Below are 16,394 nucleotides of genomic sequence, written 5' to 3' on the forward strand. Positions count from 1 at the left end.
CCTCCCCAGCCGGGGCTCCACGCAGAGCCCGCAGAAGTCTGCGAGCAGCCACGGCCCCCAGGCTCCACACCCAAACACCGGAGCTTTTCTCCCTCTGTGAAGGGAACTGCCCCACCAGCAGCACCCCAGCCCTTCGCTCACCTCTGCACGCCCAGCAGGCACTCGCTCACCGGGAGCACGCCATCCACGGAGCGCTCGGAGGTGCCTTTGTCCTTTCAGACAATGACCCAGTTTCATTCCCTGCCTGAGATAAGGATGTAAGGCCCCGTGAGACCAGCTGGAAGGAAAGGAGCTGTGCCGCAACTGGGTTTGACACTAGCAAGGGTTGGGATCACAGGAGGAGGGTCCTGGCAGCCGCCATCACACGGGGATGGGGCAGCAGAGCAAGCTTAGCAATCAAACCAGAAACCAAGTGACCCTGTTCCTGTCCGAGCCCTTAAGTCCCTCTCCTCTGCAAGGACAGGCTTCCCAACAGGTACTGAATATACTTTTGGATCTAGTATTTTTTTTTTAAATCTACATGTTTTGAATAGATGTGTTCACTGCTTTCCTTGGGGTGGGGGTCAAAACAAGTGGGAATTGTCCAGTAGTTACGTGATGCTTGCCCTAAACTCTGAAACTACATACGTTGGAGGGAGACAAAGAGGAGCAGCAGCAAAGCGTGGCTTAAGAAGCGAAGGTGAAGAGACTGTGGTGGGTGGTTGTAGGGCTTTCCAAAGCGCGATGTGCCCGCCTGCCTGGCACCTCCACCAGCGAGGATCAGGTCGGGCTCATTTTGGCCCATAACAGGGAATAACGGGCAGCGGGCGGCCCTGCCGCGAGCCCTCCTCTGCTCTTCCTTCCCCTTCGTGGTGCCAGGTCAGGCTCAGGCAGGAGCCAGAACCGGTGCGCAGGGCTTGTGGGCACCGTGTCTGTGCACATGCCTGTTGTGCAAGCGCGGCGCTGCTGGGCTGCGCCGCCTCCAGCAGAAAGCTCCAGCAGCTGCAGGAACCCCTTCCCGGGCACAACCGAGCTTATTCCCCTGGGCCTGGCGGTACTTGGGTCAGGGAACATCTGGCCAAGAGCCGCTGCTACCCTTTGCCGCTCGTTAAAGTGGGCCCATAAACCTGACACCAGCCATCAAGTACATCTGGCTTTTCTAGGTAATAGATGATCTGAAACTTGCAGGACCCAGCTTTGAGTAGCACCCACTGCCCCGCGACGGAAAGGGGAAAATCCCCCTCTCCACGAGGCATCTCCTGAACGCGCTCGACAGGGAGGCTGTGTCGGCAGGGCACTGTAGAGAGGAGCCAAGCTAGAAATCATGTTGGCAAGAAGCTAGATGGAGTGAGAGAGGGACTGAAGTAGAGGCAGGACATGAAACTCCTTGTACTTACAAGGGCTTGCAAGGCGCTCACAGGAGATCAGCAGAAGCGAACGCTGAAATCACTTATACCTGGCTGGAAAATATTGCATTCAGTCTTTTTTCCTCTCTGTTGAAAACAAAACCCAGCTTTGATGTAGGCGCTGGAAGGATCTCTGCTTCCATGCAGAGTGGCAACAGAGAGAGTTGAAAAACATTAAGCTTTCCACCTGGAACGGAACATTTCAACACAGTTCCATCAGGAAAACCAGCAAAAGGTTCTCATTTTGCTCCAATGCAGGAAAAGGAATTCCAGATCCCCAAACTTCAAAGGTTTTGATTATCAAAAGTATGAAAACAGAATTATAATTTCCAGTCAACTTCATTTATATGAGAGGCTGGTCTGACCCTACTTGGACTAGAAAACGAGGAACGCAAAGATGGTTTGAAGCTTACCTGCCGTTCCAGGTCCAGAGGCAGAAGCTATAGTTGCTCGGGTTTTTTAATTAGCTTAATTTACCACAGAGCAACAGAGCTGGCGAGTCACTTTTTTCTTTTCCCCAAGTCCCTGCTAAGCCAGTGCCCCAGCACCGTGTTACAGACACGACCGCTAGAAATTAGATTTGAAATGAGCAAGAGATTAAAGCCCCGACAACTTGCGTCATTAAAGGTCCTGCGGCCTGTGCTGGAGAGCACGACTGCCAGCCACATCCTGGCCCGGTGACTCCCTGTGGGCCCGAGATTCCGCAGGGATGCTGCTGCGGCCGCCCTGCCTTGCTGGGGACTTTGTTTCCCCCGACAGCAGCCACGCTCCTGCAGCGGCACAACACGGCTCACGCCTTGCGGCGTGCGCAGCGCTGAGTTTCGGGCGGAGATGTCCTGCTTGCTCACAGCAGTTCACCCCGGGATACGTTTTGTGCTTTAGGAGGGACAGATCCGCAGAAGAGAGCGACCCGGAGGATGCCGGTTTGAACGCTGCCATCCCTTCCCCCAAGGCCGCGGGCCGAGCCTGAGCACGGCCGCGCGCGCCGCTCCCTCCTCGCCTCCCGGCCCCGAGGCTCGCTGTGCTGCCAGCGCAGCGACAAGCGGAACAGCAAAGGCAGAAACCACACGGACGAGGAGGAGTGTGCAGGGATGGCACAGGCCAGCAGCTTTGGTAACTGGGGCCTTCCTGGGCTGGCTCAGCAGCACCGCTGGTTCTCACCGTTTCCAGGAACGGCTTGTGCCGGTGGAAGGTGGCAGATGGATGCTCCCGAGGACACCGTCCCATCCCCGGGGCTCTGCGGCGCCAGGCCTGGCAGCACTGCCCCTCTGTCCCCCGTGATGGACCCCCGCTCTCCTGCCTGCGAAGCTGAGATAACAAACCCGCCCGCCTCCGCGGGGCCGAGAGGCCGCGCTACCCTCCTCACGCTCGCAAAGCCCTTGGAGAGCCTCCGAAGCAAGGCGAGAGGGAGCGCAGGGTATTCCTGCCATGGCTCCGGCCCGCCGGGAGGGACCACCTCTGGAGGAGAGAGGTGTCCTTGTTCCAGCTACTCCTCTGCCTCGCCGCTGGGCACGTAAACAAGGCGGCCAGCTAGGACTAGTCAAAAAAGTTCAGCTTAAACTGTTTTGCTTTTGCCAATTGAAAGATAGCTGTGCTTTCACGTGAAAGGGAAGAGTCCACCTTCCCTAGAAAATTCTCAGTTTTCATTGAAAGACCCTGACTGCTACGTAAGTTTGCATCCGGCAGGGCAAACGCGTCCTTTAAAGCATGCTGTCGTACAGCTCCCAGCCGGATCTAGTCCAGCGCCTTCATGTTCTGGTACGGCAGGAATTCCCCAATCAGATAACCCTCCCGCACTGCGGGTCTCCTGGCCAAGGGGGAAGAGGCCAATACACACTCCAGGAGACATGGCCCCAACACAGGGGAAAAGAGCGGAGGAGGCACACACTTAGACCTGTGCCTCCACCAAGCACTTAGCAGCATTTCGTAGTGGAAGTACTTTGTACACTTGGCCAGTATACTTCAGGGGGTTTTATCTGCATGTTCCTTAGATGTTTTTGGAAAAGGATTCCCATTTCCCATATCTAGTAGCTCTAGTACCAATTTTTTACCTGATTTTACCAATCAGACAGCTATGAAGTGCTAACCCACTTTGCACCGGCAACCAAGTGAAACATCTCCACGTCTCGTTCATGGCATCTGGAAGCTCCCTCCAGCCTGCAGAGTACACTGGAGATGGAGGTGCAGAATTTATCAGCCTCAAGGAGGTCATCCTATTTACCCAGGATTACGCCTTTGAAATTAACTGCTAAACTAATGAAATTACTAATCATAGCCCTCTCATTAGCCATGAGTAGTTTCCTCTATCATTTACCCACACCATCTCTCTAACTCCCTTTCCAGGATGCGAGCGCCTCTAACCCGCGGTGCCTGTCCTCTTGCGCTGGCCTAGATAACTTGGCCAGGCTGCTCAGCAAATGTTTTCTCCCAAGGCAAGCAAGCAACATCTGTTATCTGCTCGCAGCTAACGGAGCACGGGCTCATTCTGCAGGAGGCACTGCCACAGAGGCTGTTCCAGATAAGGAGAACGAGTGCCACCGCCTCTTGAGTTGATGAACCCCATCTGCAGTTCGTCTGCTCTGCACAAATTAAAATGAATCAGCTTTGTGCTCAGGTTCCTCCTCCTCTGCCTGGCCTTCAAGCAGATGGGGGTCCTGCGGCAATATCCCACCTGGGACCATGAAAAGGTACCCGAGCCCAGTTCCGTGCCAGCGGAGAGCTGAACCCCCCCAAAACAATGGTGGCCAGAAGAGCTCAGGGTGGGAAATCAAACAGCAGTGACCTCCCAGACACAGCTAGGTCACTGCCAGCGTCCCCCCTCCTCCCAGTGACCTGTCTTAAACGGTTGCGTTATTTAATTCCTCCACCAAGAGGCACGAGCAGCAAAACGCGGTCTGCGTGACAACCATGCAACAGCACAGCTTCAGTTACTGCAGCCGCACAGGATGAGCTCGGAGCTCAGTGTCGCCCCACATGCCCTTTGCTGTGTTTGTGCCTCACTGCCCTCTTGGGCAGAGGTTTGTGATCGGTGCTGGAGGTTAACGGTTCAGAATTAAACACTACGTACATACAGCAACTGGAAAAGGTGAGGACATGCAAGTGGGTGGGAAAGGAGGAAAAATTCTGGCAGAGCAGAAAGACACTTGGTTTGCAAACAGCCAAAAATCACCAGAAGGATGAACCATCTCCTGGTTCACCATCTCGCAGATGAGCAGAGCTGATGGCGCAGTGAGCAGCAGCACTGGGGAAAGCCAAAGCAGTGCTGCCAAAGCACACGCACGGAGCTCCTAACCTCTTCGGGTCTCGGAGCAAGCAGGAAGCAAAGCTTACGGCAGCAAGATTTCAGGACACCGTATTGACCTCAACAAAAAGCAACCTGGAGGATAGAAACCCCCTCCCGCAGTAGGAGCGATTTCCACATCTCCAGTGAATAATCCCAGGGTGCACACAGTAAGACACACGCTGGTTTTTGAGGAATATCAACACGTTCGCTTTCCAAGGGGCTGAACTATCGCTTTTCAGTCAATATATCATGACATTCACTTCAAAAGAAACCAATAGCTGCCTCTGTCTTCAACATCTAAACCTGCTCACGCAGTGTACGACACACGCAGCTACTGAAACCCTGCTAAGTTCTAAAAGCCGAATATCGAGGGGGCCTGGGCAGAGCAGAGGACGGCAGAGGTCATCGCCGAGCGGTGCCGGGAGGGTGCAGAGCTCGGTGCCTGCAGGCTGCTCCGCCGCCGCCCCGACGAGTGCCGAGGGGCTCGCTGCACCGCGGCACGCGGCCCGGCCAGGTGGGCAGGTGGGTCAGCGACCAACCTTTGGCGGCGTCCAAGAGCCCACAGCTGCCCCTGGCTGATGCCAAGCAGTAAATCCCCAGGGCAGGAGGAGCCGGATGGATGGCCGTGGGCTGCTACCCAGCACTCCCCCAGCCGGCAGACACGTGCCCTGCCTGCCTGTGCCTGGCAGGACGCAGCGGGCAGGAGGGATGGCCCCGGTATGGTGTGGCCCTGGGCCCTGGGGCACACGGACGCTGCCTCATGCCCTAGGGCAAGGCACCCGTGTCCAGGAGGCTCAGCAGCACGTGGATACCAAAGGCGAGGGGTACCCAGCCACTGGGTATAGACTTCTCCATCTGCGGGGCGCGCGAGCAGGACTGCTCCTCCTTGAGAAGCTGGCATCTGTAGAAATTTCTTCTAATTGTTTCCACTGGGTGGCCTTCACCCTTTGAACAAAACCCTGGTCTCCTCAGAGTCCCCTCGTGGCGGTGAAGCCTCCACAGATATCAGTGCCATGTGAGGGGGTACAGCTGCCCTTGGTGGGACCATGCCAGAGCGCAGCAAGCACAAAGGATGCATAGCCGAAACCGAACCCAGAACAGACACACCCCACAGGCAGCTTCTGGGGTCAGGGAGTAACAGCCAGAGACTCAGCAGGACACCGGGCGGAGGATGCTCTCTTCAGAAACCCCCTAAGCGGGTGGATGTCACACAACCTGCGAGACATGCAGGGACAGGGGAACAGGAACAGCCCAGCATGCCGCCCGCACCCTCACCGGGATGACAGGGAGGTCCAAGGACTCGCCTTCCCACCCTCAGTGGGCAGCAGCAGGGATGGGCGCTCACCCACTGCAGCAGCAGGTCCAGAACGGCGTGTTCAAGGCACAGAGTTACCCTGACAGCAGAAATGGGGCTGAGGTTCCTCCCTGGAACATGAAAGACCTCCACGAGAGGAGGAGAGAGGTGCCATTAGGGTGGCTGGTGCCTCTCCCCAGATGCAAAATGATGGTGGGGAAAGGGCCACCCCAAACCAAAGGAAACGCAAGCGAGGCGCCTCTGCCCGTGCTCTCACGCTGCCCACACTGCAGCAGACAGCTACTCCCCTTGCCCAGCATGGTCTGTGCTGTGTGTGCACACGGGTCTGTGAGCTCCTCGGGACACCATAGACATGGTAAATAGCTTTAATAATAGTTATTAAAAGATCACTGGGGCAAGGACTATATTATTTAGGTTTTAGACAATGCCAATACTCCCAGCTGGAGCTAAATAAACCAGTGAAACAGCAATGATTACACCAGTCCTCACCTGGCAGACGCGACTGTCTCCTCCTGGTTAGCAAAGTCTGGACTTGAAACGCTCTTTTCTCAGACTCCTTTTGCTTCCTGAAGCAGGCACCAGAAACAGTGAGTGAGTCAAAGGTACTCGCCTCGTTCAGAACCAAGTGAAAAGGGGTGAGAAAACACTCAGTGTCTTCCCACTAGAGTGGATCTCATATATATGAGATTAGCAACAATTACAGGTTTAAGGGCTCAAACGTAACACTTGGAAGTTGCGGCTGTTCGTTTATCCTGTTTCATCATTGTTCTGACAGCCTCCTCACGCACCCGGTTAGCCAACCTGAGAAGTTCCTTATTTACAGGACAGGATAAGCACCCTCAGTCTAACCAGGCCATGCCCTGGAGAGCGTCTCGGTGTTGAAGTGGAAGGACCACGAGTCTTCCTCTTAATGCCCGTTCATCTTTTTTTTTGGCAAATGCTCCAAACTCTTCTTTCTCCTGAAATGTCTTTGGGGGTTTTTTGAAGGGTGGGTGAAACCTTTCAGATGTTTTTAGCTGCTCTTCCAGCGGCTAAAATAAGTCTCTATTCCAATTAATTTATCGTTTTCTCTCTCCCTGTAGGTCAGCGCATCCTGCTATCCTGCGCCAGGATCACTGGGGCACTCGGCAGCCATTGTCGCTCTCCCCCATCTGCAGCACCACATGTCAGCTTATATGTACGTAAGGAAGCTGAAACACGGGGGGGTCGTGTCATTTTCTGCACCTTCGCCCGAGGCTGCTCGAGCCAAAGGTTCTTGCGAGCCGGGAGGTAAAGGCAGACCAGAGCGCAGCTCCCGTGTGTCCGGACCCAAATGCAGATCCACGTAGGAATGTCCTTGGCTGGTCTAAGCAGGGGGTCACAGAGACTTATCACAGTTGAACTCAAAGATTAAATTTAGGAAAATCAAGGGATATAGAAGAATTTGGGTACACTACTGGAAACACTTGAGATCAATTCTGATCATTCCCTCATCCAAATTACGATGATCAACTTTTTGACCTATATTTCCAGCAGGTGAACCATCCTTGCACCTTACTACCTCACTCAACTATTTATATAGTTCTGCCCATTTGTCAACAGGACATTTTAATTTTTTTAATATAAAGAAACTAATTACTCCTTAAGTGCCTCTAGTTATTTAAGTAAGGCAGTGGTGGTCACTGGTGTTTTGAATGATCCAATCTTAAAACTTTCCCAGAGTTAAAATTTGCAGATAATATGTTGTGATGATTTGTATTCCTCCAGATAAGATTCATCACCCTGGCACTGTAATAACCTACCCAATAACAACAAAATAGCAACAAGCTGTCTACATGGTAATTACCACCTCCACAGTATGGAGCCAGACCTGGGGAAACATCAGTACGCATGAGCAGTACCTATAAATCTGTGCCACATTCATGGTATTTGCTATTTTCATGCATTAGCAGAGGTCATCCAAGGCTATTGCACACACTTAATCCTAAGCACAAGAAAACTCCTAAGAGCTAAAAATTATGTTCAGAATGAGGATTGTGTTAAAGTGTTCAATCAGCCAGTGCCTGTTTTGCCCAGCTCCTTTTCCAACCCTACAATATCAAACCAGTATCTGCATGTCCTGCCCTTCAAGATGAATCCTGTATAAAGCAATAAACTGTTGCAGAATTAGAACACCCTTACACTGAACCTCACCTGGTCTGTGCAAGTAACAGAAGGAGAAGTCACTTTCTAAAAAGGCAGATGTTTCAAGTCAAACTTTCAAGTGAGTGTTCTGAACAGCAGGGAGAGAGAAACCTTTTTAAAAGTTACGGGATCGTCCTTGACTACGTAGACAACTAGTCTGTTGTTTCTGTTTCTTAAACAAGATCTGATAATTGCTGTATGGGTCTGTAACTCGTTAATATTCGGGAGCAGATCACATTCCCCTTGAAAAAAAACAACAATGCAATTAAATTGTGTTACACTGGAGACAAACCACAGTTCTTTAAAGAACAAATAGGGGAAAGTTTTGAAAAATATGCCATTTTCTTTTGCTCCTGTTTTGCTGTGTGGTCACACACGGTTCATTATGGAGAACAAAGCTCCATTACTTACTCATAGTCCCAGAATCACAACAGAGGGGTCTAGAGGGGATCTAAAATGAATTTCTAGTCCAGTTTCCTCACTAGCCCAGAGCAGAGCCATCTGCCTCCTCCTTTGTCCGCTTTATTCTCAAAGGCCCCCGTGGCAGCGACTGAAGTCCCAGTGTCAGTCTCTGCAGGGTCTGGACGCGGGAGGAGGAGGAAAGGGAGGAAGACAGGGTTAACACGCGCGTTGCTGCCTGAGCAGTGCTCCTCCCCGCGCCTCCGAACACCTCCAGATGATGCTCAAGGCAGGCAGATGCAAGGCCTCTGGCTCACCACATACTTCAAAGTGCTGAATGTATTCTTGATGCTATCGCTCGGACAGAGCATTGTACCTGCACTCTTCCGTGCTGCTTCGCCTTAGGGCAGGTACACATTAGCCCGTAATCACTTATTTCAACGGAGCACTCACCGTGTGAGGTGGAGAACAGCAGCTTTCTCCTCCCTAACGCTTGTCGCCCTTGGCTGGCTTGGCTGGCACTTCTGGGACAGAAACCATCGACGAGATCTGCTTTGTTCTCCATTCCTGTTGGTGCTTCTTTTATTCATATCCCCTTTGGCCTGAAGTTACGGGCAGATTCTTCCCTGTGAGTTGTCTCCACGATAACGGCAGCACCCAAATATCTGATGCAAGTGCCGGCTGAAGAGGCGTCAGGCAAACAGCCGCCGCTCACCCAAAGCCAGCAGCATCAGCTCTTCAGCACAGCCAAACCCAGGGGCTCCAGGCTGCGCACCAGCTGGCTGGGCTGGGGGCCGTCACTGCCGTCCCTCCCTCACCCCTCGTCTCCCCAGGTGCGTGGCTCTCCATTCCTACGTGGCTCACGGGCCAGACGAGCTGGAGCTGCAGAAGGGAGAAGGGGTCCGCGTCTTTGGGAAAGACCACGACGGCTGGCTGCGAGGCATGTCCCTCGTCACGGGGAGAGTGGGAATCTTCCCCAGCAACTACGTCGCTCCCCTCTTCAGGTCTGGTTTTTCTTACGTGAAACAAAAACGCGCGGCGAGGGGAGGGGGTAACATGTAGGATTTGGGGTCTTCTCGTTCCTGCAGAGAAATCACTGCAAGGGATTCCTGCAGCCCTAACAGGGGCAGGGAGCGCCGGCTGGGCGGGCTGACACCCGCCAGCTCCCGCTCCTCTCCTTTCTCCGTGTACTGGCTCGGCTGCACGCACCACGTGGGAATCGCATCTCCCTCCAGCAGCGGCTGCTGTGGCAGGGAGAGGTCAGGGAGCGGAGGGGGCCAGCAGCGTTCCCCTCAGAGGGGCCAGGCAGTCCGGGTGAGCGAACAGCACGACACCAGCCTTCATCCGCTTGTTTTAAACCTGGGATGTCGGAGGCATCAGCAGCTTCTCCCGTGACTGTTTAATTCAGTCCAGAAGCTTTGGCAGAGATCTGTAGGTGACACAACCGGCCCGTTTCGACGGGTTAGTCTGGGAGCCAGAACGAACGGCAGCATGTCTGTGCTGGGACTTGCCTTTATTGCTTTTGGATGACTCCAGTCTTTTTTTTTTTCTTTCTTGCCAAGAAAGGAAACCACAAGCTGAAGGCTCTTTTAGAGTTAAAATACTGTCTTTACAGCAGGCATTTAAGCACTGGATGCCATTGATCTAACTAAACAGACATGCATTAGAAAGAGCAATAATTAAAATATACAATTCAGGAGAGAAAAAAAAAATTGCCTGTGCCCTTAGTTCCCCTGAGACATGCTCAGGACAGGCAGAGAAACGAAGAACAGCTAGAAATGTAGTGCTCTGCTTCTGCAGATAGAAAGCAGGGATAAGTCCGGACGCTTCTCCCAGGACTGTGATTTCGTTATCTGGAGCAGGGTTTCCACGTCTGGAAACTCGCTGTGATGGTCCAGCCCGGCTGCGGGAGCGGGGACGGGTGGGCGCAGGGAGCTCTGCTCTGAGGGCAGCCGCGGCCGGCGGGGACGGCCTCCGCGCGCACGCCTGCCCGTGCCCCTGCGCAGGGCTGACGGGCTGCACCGAGGGACGCCTGGGGACGTCTCAGCCTCTGCCTCCCTGAAAGCCTTCAGGTGACACATCAAAAATTCCCCTTGCGCTCACAGATACTCCTGCTGCCACTTGGTTTCTGCCCCGTCGCTTCTCTTTCCCTGCTTATATTTTATTCTGCCCAACCTCTCCGTTCGGGCCAGAGGTCCCAGTGCTGCTTTAATCCCAGCATTGCTCCCCTGCCCACTCCCTGCATTCGAGAGCGCTGGCCATTAGTCTTTGTCTCTCCAGCTCGGTTCTTCACCATATCGCCTCCAATAACACTGCGGCCCCACCTCACCGATAAACACAGCGAACAAATAACGGAGGGCACAGCCCAGCCACCCTAAATAGCCTCATAAAGTGCTTCAACCATAAGCACCGGTTTTGGAGCTGCTATTCTATCCTCCTTAGGAAATTTCTTCATAATAAATTGATGCCTCAGTTATTTGTTGAATCGCTGCTCAGTTATTAAACCATAAATCATTCCTCCATCGCCCAGAAAGGTAAGGAAGAATCCGAGGAACGTTTTTTTCCTCCTCTGAGCAGTTAGCAAAGGGACTTCACCAGGGCCAACTCTCTCAAGGAATCTGGAGCGGTATTTGGTGCTGCTGGGGAAGGTTGACAGTTTTTCTGGCAGTTCAGTGGCTCCAGGTGGAAGCATGAAGGTGACCTCTCTAGGAAAGGCAGGGGAGGGGGACAGTCCGAGGCGGCTGCTGCGCAGCGGGACGACAGGAGCAGAAATCCTGCCCCTGCCGGGGACCCGGCCGCCCCGCGCTACCCAGCACGCGGCGAGCGGGACAAACCCGGGCTCTGCGGGACGGAGGGAGCACGTCCGGGCAAATTACGGGGGAGGGCTGGTGTCTGGAAGTCCCATTTGAAATGGGTTACCGTAACGAATCCTAACCCTCTTTAGGAATAATCCCTTATAAATCAGGTGCAGAAAGGTGAAAGCCCTCATTTTAATGGAATCAGAAACCTGAGCTAACTGTATTGTCCATAGCGTTTCCCATCAAAGCCCTAACTTGGGAGCAGAGTAGGCCCATTAAAACCACTGAGTTCCCTTTTGGGCAAAGTCCTGCTTTCTTTACAAAACCACAAGTCTAGTCTCACCTTATTTTCTTTTCCATTTCAAACAGGAAATCTAATCTCTCCACCTCGAAGATGCCTTCCCTGTACACCTCATGGACGCTGTCGACCTCCTCGCTCTCCTCTCAAGGGAGCATCTCAGAAAACAGCCCGAGACAAAGCAGAGCCTTGAAACCAGCGCTGCTGCCCATGCCCGTCTCCTCGCCCGGGAGGAGCGCGGCCACGGGACAGGCATCGCTGCGGCGCGGACGCGGCAGCACGAGGAAGAGTAAGTGCCTGGGGGGGCTCTGGGAGGGAGAACCCAGACGCATTCCCCCAAACCGTACTGGCTGCCTGCAATTATCCCTGTAGCTGTAAAAAAGAGAAATGCATGTTGGCAGACGGGCAGGTCTCCGGGTGGTCCCCGCCAGGGCCGGGCTCCTGCCTCGGGCTGAGCACGAGGCAAGCAGAGCCCAGCCGCTCCCGGGGCGCTCGCAGCATCTCCTCGCAGCCGCAGGCGAGCTGAGGGGGGTCGCCAGCCCCGGCTGACACGCCGGTTTGCAGACTCGAAGCCGTCGCCCGGCGGCCCCTCTGCACGCCCCTTGTAAGCCCAGCTCTTGGGAAGCGCCTTTCCAAGGGGTCTCGTTGCAAGCAGCTGGGCTGCAGTGCCGAGTTCGGGCGGTGTTACCTGGCCGCTGGGCAAGGGGCTGCAGGCGAAGGAAAATGCGATTTACTGGGTTAAGCGTAGAACAACCTGCCCTGACCTCCAGGCTGGCAGGGGAGGAGGCGACGTCCAGGGCTCCCCAGGGCGGCGAGAGCCGTGCCATGCCTGGCGGTAACCCCCCTGCAAGGGCGGAAAGGCAGGGCTGGGGCGATGCCAGCTGGACGCCCATGCCCCCCGGCACCATGCCGCACCCGAGCGCGGCGTGGCTCACTCCCGGGGGAGCAGCCGATGGCCGCGTCCTCACCAGGCCTGGGAACGCGGCTCAGAACGCGGTGGTTAACCAAGAGCGTTTAAACAACAGCATAGGGGAGGTCATTAGACATAAAAGTGTCCTTATGTGGCAAACAGAGGAAATGAAATACAAACTCCAGCAAGGTGTGAACTGTGCCAAGACAATATCACAGTCTCTAAAAGGGACTTCTGCAGTGATCTTGGAAAATGTAAATCAGCAAATCCAACCTCTGAAGTCCACAAAACGGTAGCTGAAACGTCAAGCACAGGTATGGGGAAGAATAAGCTCTAATTATATACACACAACCTTGGCCCCTAAATTAGCTTTTGTCGCTCTGGAGAGAGGTTTTGGAATTGTCACAGACTACTGTGAGAGCGCCAACTGCATGCTCAGAAGCAATTTTAAAAAAGGTTAATTTAGAGTATTATTAGGCATTATTAAGAGAGGAACGCAGAATAAGAGACTAAAACTCAGCTATGCTGTTGGAGTTACGGCAAATTCATATCCTGACTACTTCACGTATTTCTGGTAATTCAAAAAGAATTTAGTAAAATCAGGAAAAGTATGCAGGATGATGATCAAGAGACTAGAATAACTTCTATTGCAGAATAGAATAACTTCTATTGCAGGAGAAGAAAAAAAATATTCAGCTTGGAAATATCCAAGTTGCATAAAATTATGAATAGCCGGAAGGTGAGAAAGGATACTTCACCAAAAAAAAAGAAGCAGGAGTTACCCAGTGAAATTGTGAAGTCAAAAGCCTTGACATAGCTGAGAGGAAAAAAAAATTCTCCACATCAGCTCTATTTTGTTTCTTCTCCTCCACGAAGAGCCAAAAGGTGCTTCTCATTCGCACGCGCCCAGGACTGTAGGAGACATCCCTCCAAAGGAGGGAGGGCCGGGAGCGGGAGCCCCAGTGAACACCCCCCCGCCAGGCTGGCAGAGCAGCCGCGGCTCCCACACCACCGGTTTTCCCCAGCTGTGGTTATTTTGGTAATTCTACTTTTTTTGACTTGGCACAGAAAAACTCTTTGCGAAGGTTTAGCGGAGCTCAGATGGTTATATTCTTTCCAACGAGGCTGGCAAGGTTTATCTTCAGCCCATACGTGCTGCTTTGGAAACCATTTCCAAGCGTATTTGGGCAACTAAGTGGCATGTTCTCCAACGCTGCAGGCAGAGCTGCTGCTGCAGGCAGAGCTGCTGCTGCAGGCAGGAAGGGCCCCGGCGGGGGGGGCACGTTCGCAAGGGCCATTGTCCATGTTTTTAGACTCGAAATTGGATTTACCTTAAAAGTTCTTTTACTGTAAAGGACTCATTCCCCTCTGCTGGCTCTGTTTAAAAAAAAAAAAAAATCAATCTTGTGAACAGCCAGAAACTGCGGGAGAAACAAAGCGTGCGGCTTCCCGCGGGAGAGCAGCTGTGGGACGGAGCAGCCGCGCAGCAGCGGCAGACAGCGCGGCAGGGCGAGGGCCGGCGGCCGGGCCCGGCCGCAGGGCTCCGGGTGGCAGTTCCTGCGTTCCGCAAAGAAGCCGTGGGCAGGGAGCGCCCCGGGCCCCCGTCACGCTCTCTGCTCCCCAGCACCACAGATGTCCTGTGTCACCCAGCACGGTCACCCCGCTCACCCCTTCCCGGGGGGCTGCCCCTGGTCCTGCCCGCTCACCGCGGCTGCCCCCGCGCAGCAGCGCTGCCGCGACTCCTCGCCTCGGGAGCCGGGCAGGAAAATCCCACCGTGTCGTGCTGGGGCTGTGCAAGCCGGCATTCGGCGTCAATGCCTTTCCGTGTTTGCAGCGACAGTATCTGCAGCCCAGGAGAGGCAGGGCAAGGTCTCAGAAACCAAATCGATCCTACCCGAGACAGAAAAATCTCTGTGGCATGAGTCGGTGTGCAACTGTGGGGAATTGAGGGTTTTGTTTCGCTGGCCCTGCCGGTGTCCAGCAGAGCGGCCGCGGGCCGAGGCGAGGCTACGGAGGCAGACGGCGTTACTGCACCCCAGCCCCGGTGCGGGGGGGTAGGCGTGTGGCAGTCCCCGGGAGCTACAACCCCGCAGCATCCCTGTGAACAGGGCTGCTAGCGCAGGGCTGCAACCACTGCTCGCTTCTGCCCCTTTGCTTGGGCTGTACCGTTTTGGATTCCTGCTGACTTACCTCCTTCCAACGGCTCTTGCTCCCCAGACGGATCCCTGCAGAGGCCGGGGCAGGCAGGGACCCCCGTGCAGGTTGCCGGCTCCCTCAGGCGTCCTCCCGCGGCTGCGGTGCGACCTCAGCAGTTTCAGCTTTGCCAGCACATCAGCCCCCAGCCGCACAGCATCCCTCCCGGAGCTGGCATGGCCGAGGCAGGAACGAGGCCAAACTTCTCCCACGATGCGTCACCGGGGCTTGTGGTCAGAGGAGGGGAAAGCAGAACTCCCTCCGTGTGCAGCTCGGTGATCCTGGATGCCAAAGACCCTCCAGCGAAGAGCGAGGCAGCTCCAAAGCCGCCGGCGTCAGCCCCACCATCCATCCTGGTGAAACCAGACACCTCCCGCAACAGCGCCGAAAAGGTACGGCCCGCGGTTACCCGCTGCTTCAGGGGGTCTCCCGGTCAGCCCAGTACTGACCAGGGCCAAACCCCCTGAGGGCTTCACTCCATCCTCGCCAGGTTTTCTTCTGATAGAAATCACCGGGATTGGTACCTGCATTAAGAAATCAGATACTTGTGTTGCTGACTCTGCTGTTCAGAGTAAACCCTTTAGAAAGGCAAGATGCTGCAGGGGCTCTTGCGGTGTAAACCAATGTTCAGACATGATCGAATCTTGAGACTTTTCTGAAGTCTTAAATCAGGCAAGAATCACACCGAGGTCCCTGAGAGTTTGGGAACAAATGAGCCAACGCCACAGACCCGGGGGTTAGACCATACGTCGGGCTGGTCTCTACAGAGCTTCCCCCGTCTCCCCCGTGTTGCTTTGGCTGAGCCATTTGGAAAGGAAATTTCTTTGCCCTCCGGCAGCCAGAGGGAAATTTCATAAAGAAAAAAATCATTCTGCAAATTGTCCCAGTGAGGACGTTCCCTTCCCGTGGCACTCAAAGAGTAAGTCGCTTCACGAGTCCCTGAAATCCCAGCTGACGTTGGAGCTCCCAGGAGGAACATCACCAGCTGGAGAGAAACCACAGGCTCTCCGTGAGGGGCACGGCAGGACAGGCCACCCTCCCTCCTCGCGGTGTGCTGCCACCTGCCCTTCCCCCCCACTCTCCCCCACCACCCCGGGTGATGTCTCTCTGCGCCCACTCCCCCAGACCCATGTGGCGCCGGGCGGCACCGCTGCCCCACGCTCGGCCGTTCCCCGGTGCTCTCTTCCGCCCGCTCTATGCCACACATCGCCCCAGCCTTCTCCACAGGCATCCTCTACCCCCGGCAGGAGCCATTCGCCCCCTCAGCTCGCCCTCCCGGTTCTCCAGGGCAGATCCCAGCCAGGAGGGCGAGTGGCTGCTTTCCCCACACTGACTCTGGTCCCCTTCTCCTTGCAGCAAGTGAAGACGGTGAGGTTCCAGAACCACAGCCCCCCGCCGCCCAAGCGGCACAGCCTGCAGCCCTCCCCGAGCCTGCCGCGGGGCAGGTCAGAGCCGGCGGCCGCGGCGGAGGCTCTCCTGCCCGAAGCCAGCCTGCCGGGCCCCGAGCTGGCCGTGCTCTACTCGCCCAGGACCGGCTCCAGCCCCCTGCACCAGCGGCGGGCGCTGCACCCCAAGGCGCTGTCGCTGGACCTCTCCGGGCAGCTGACCTTCCCTGTCAAGAAGAGCTACAGCAGCATTTCTGCGAACTGA

General features: G+C 54.9%; 1 protein-coding gene across 1 annotated transcript in view; it reads left to right on the top strand.

The window, feature by feature from the left end:
- SH3RF2 (SH3 domain containing ring finger 2) overlaps positions 1 to 16,394 on the top strand; it is a gene marked incomplete at its 3' end in the record, with an annotated part of 43,339 nt that extends 26,945 nt beyond the window's left edge. Inside the window, exons 4-8 of the mRNA XM_082006417.1 lie at positions 7,066 to 7,160; positions 9,379 to 9,549; positions 11,713 to 11,930; positions 14,769 to 15,136; positions 16,101 to 16,394. Of these exons, the coding sequence (XP_081862543.1) occupies positions 7,066 to 7,160; positions 9,379 to 9,549; positions 11,713 to 11,930; positions 14,769 to 15,136; positions 16,101 to 16,394 (1,146 nt within the window). The remainder of the gene's footprint in view (positions 1 to 7,065; positions 7,161 to 9,378; positions 9,550 to 11,712; positions 11,931 to 14,768; positions 15,137 to 16,100) is intronic.

This window comes from Phaethon aethereus (assembly GCF_964289735.1).
Source record: "Phaethon aethereus genome assembly, chromosome: 14".
NCBI lineage: Eukaryota > Metazoa > Chordata > Aves > Phaethontiformes > Phaethontidae > Phaethon > Phaethon aethereus.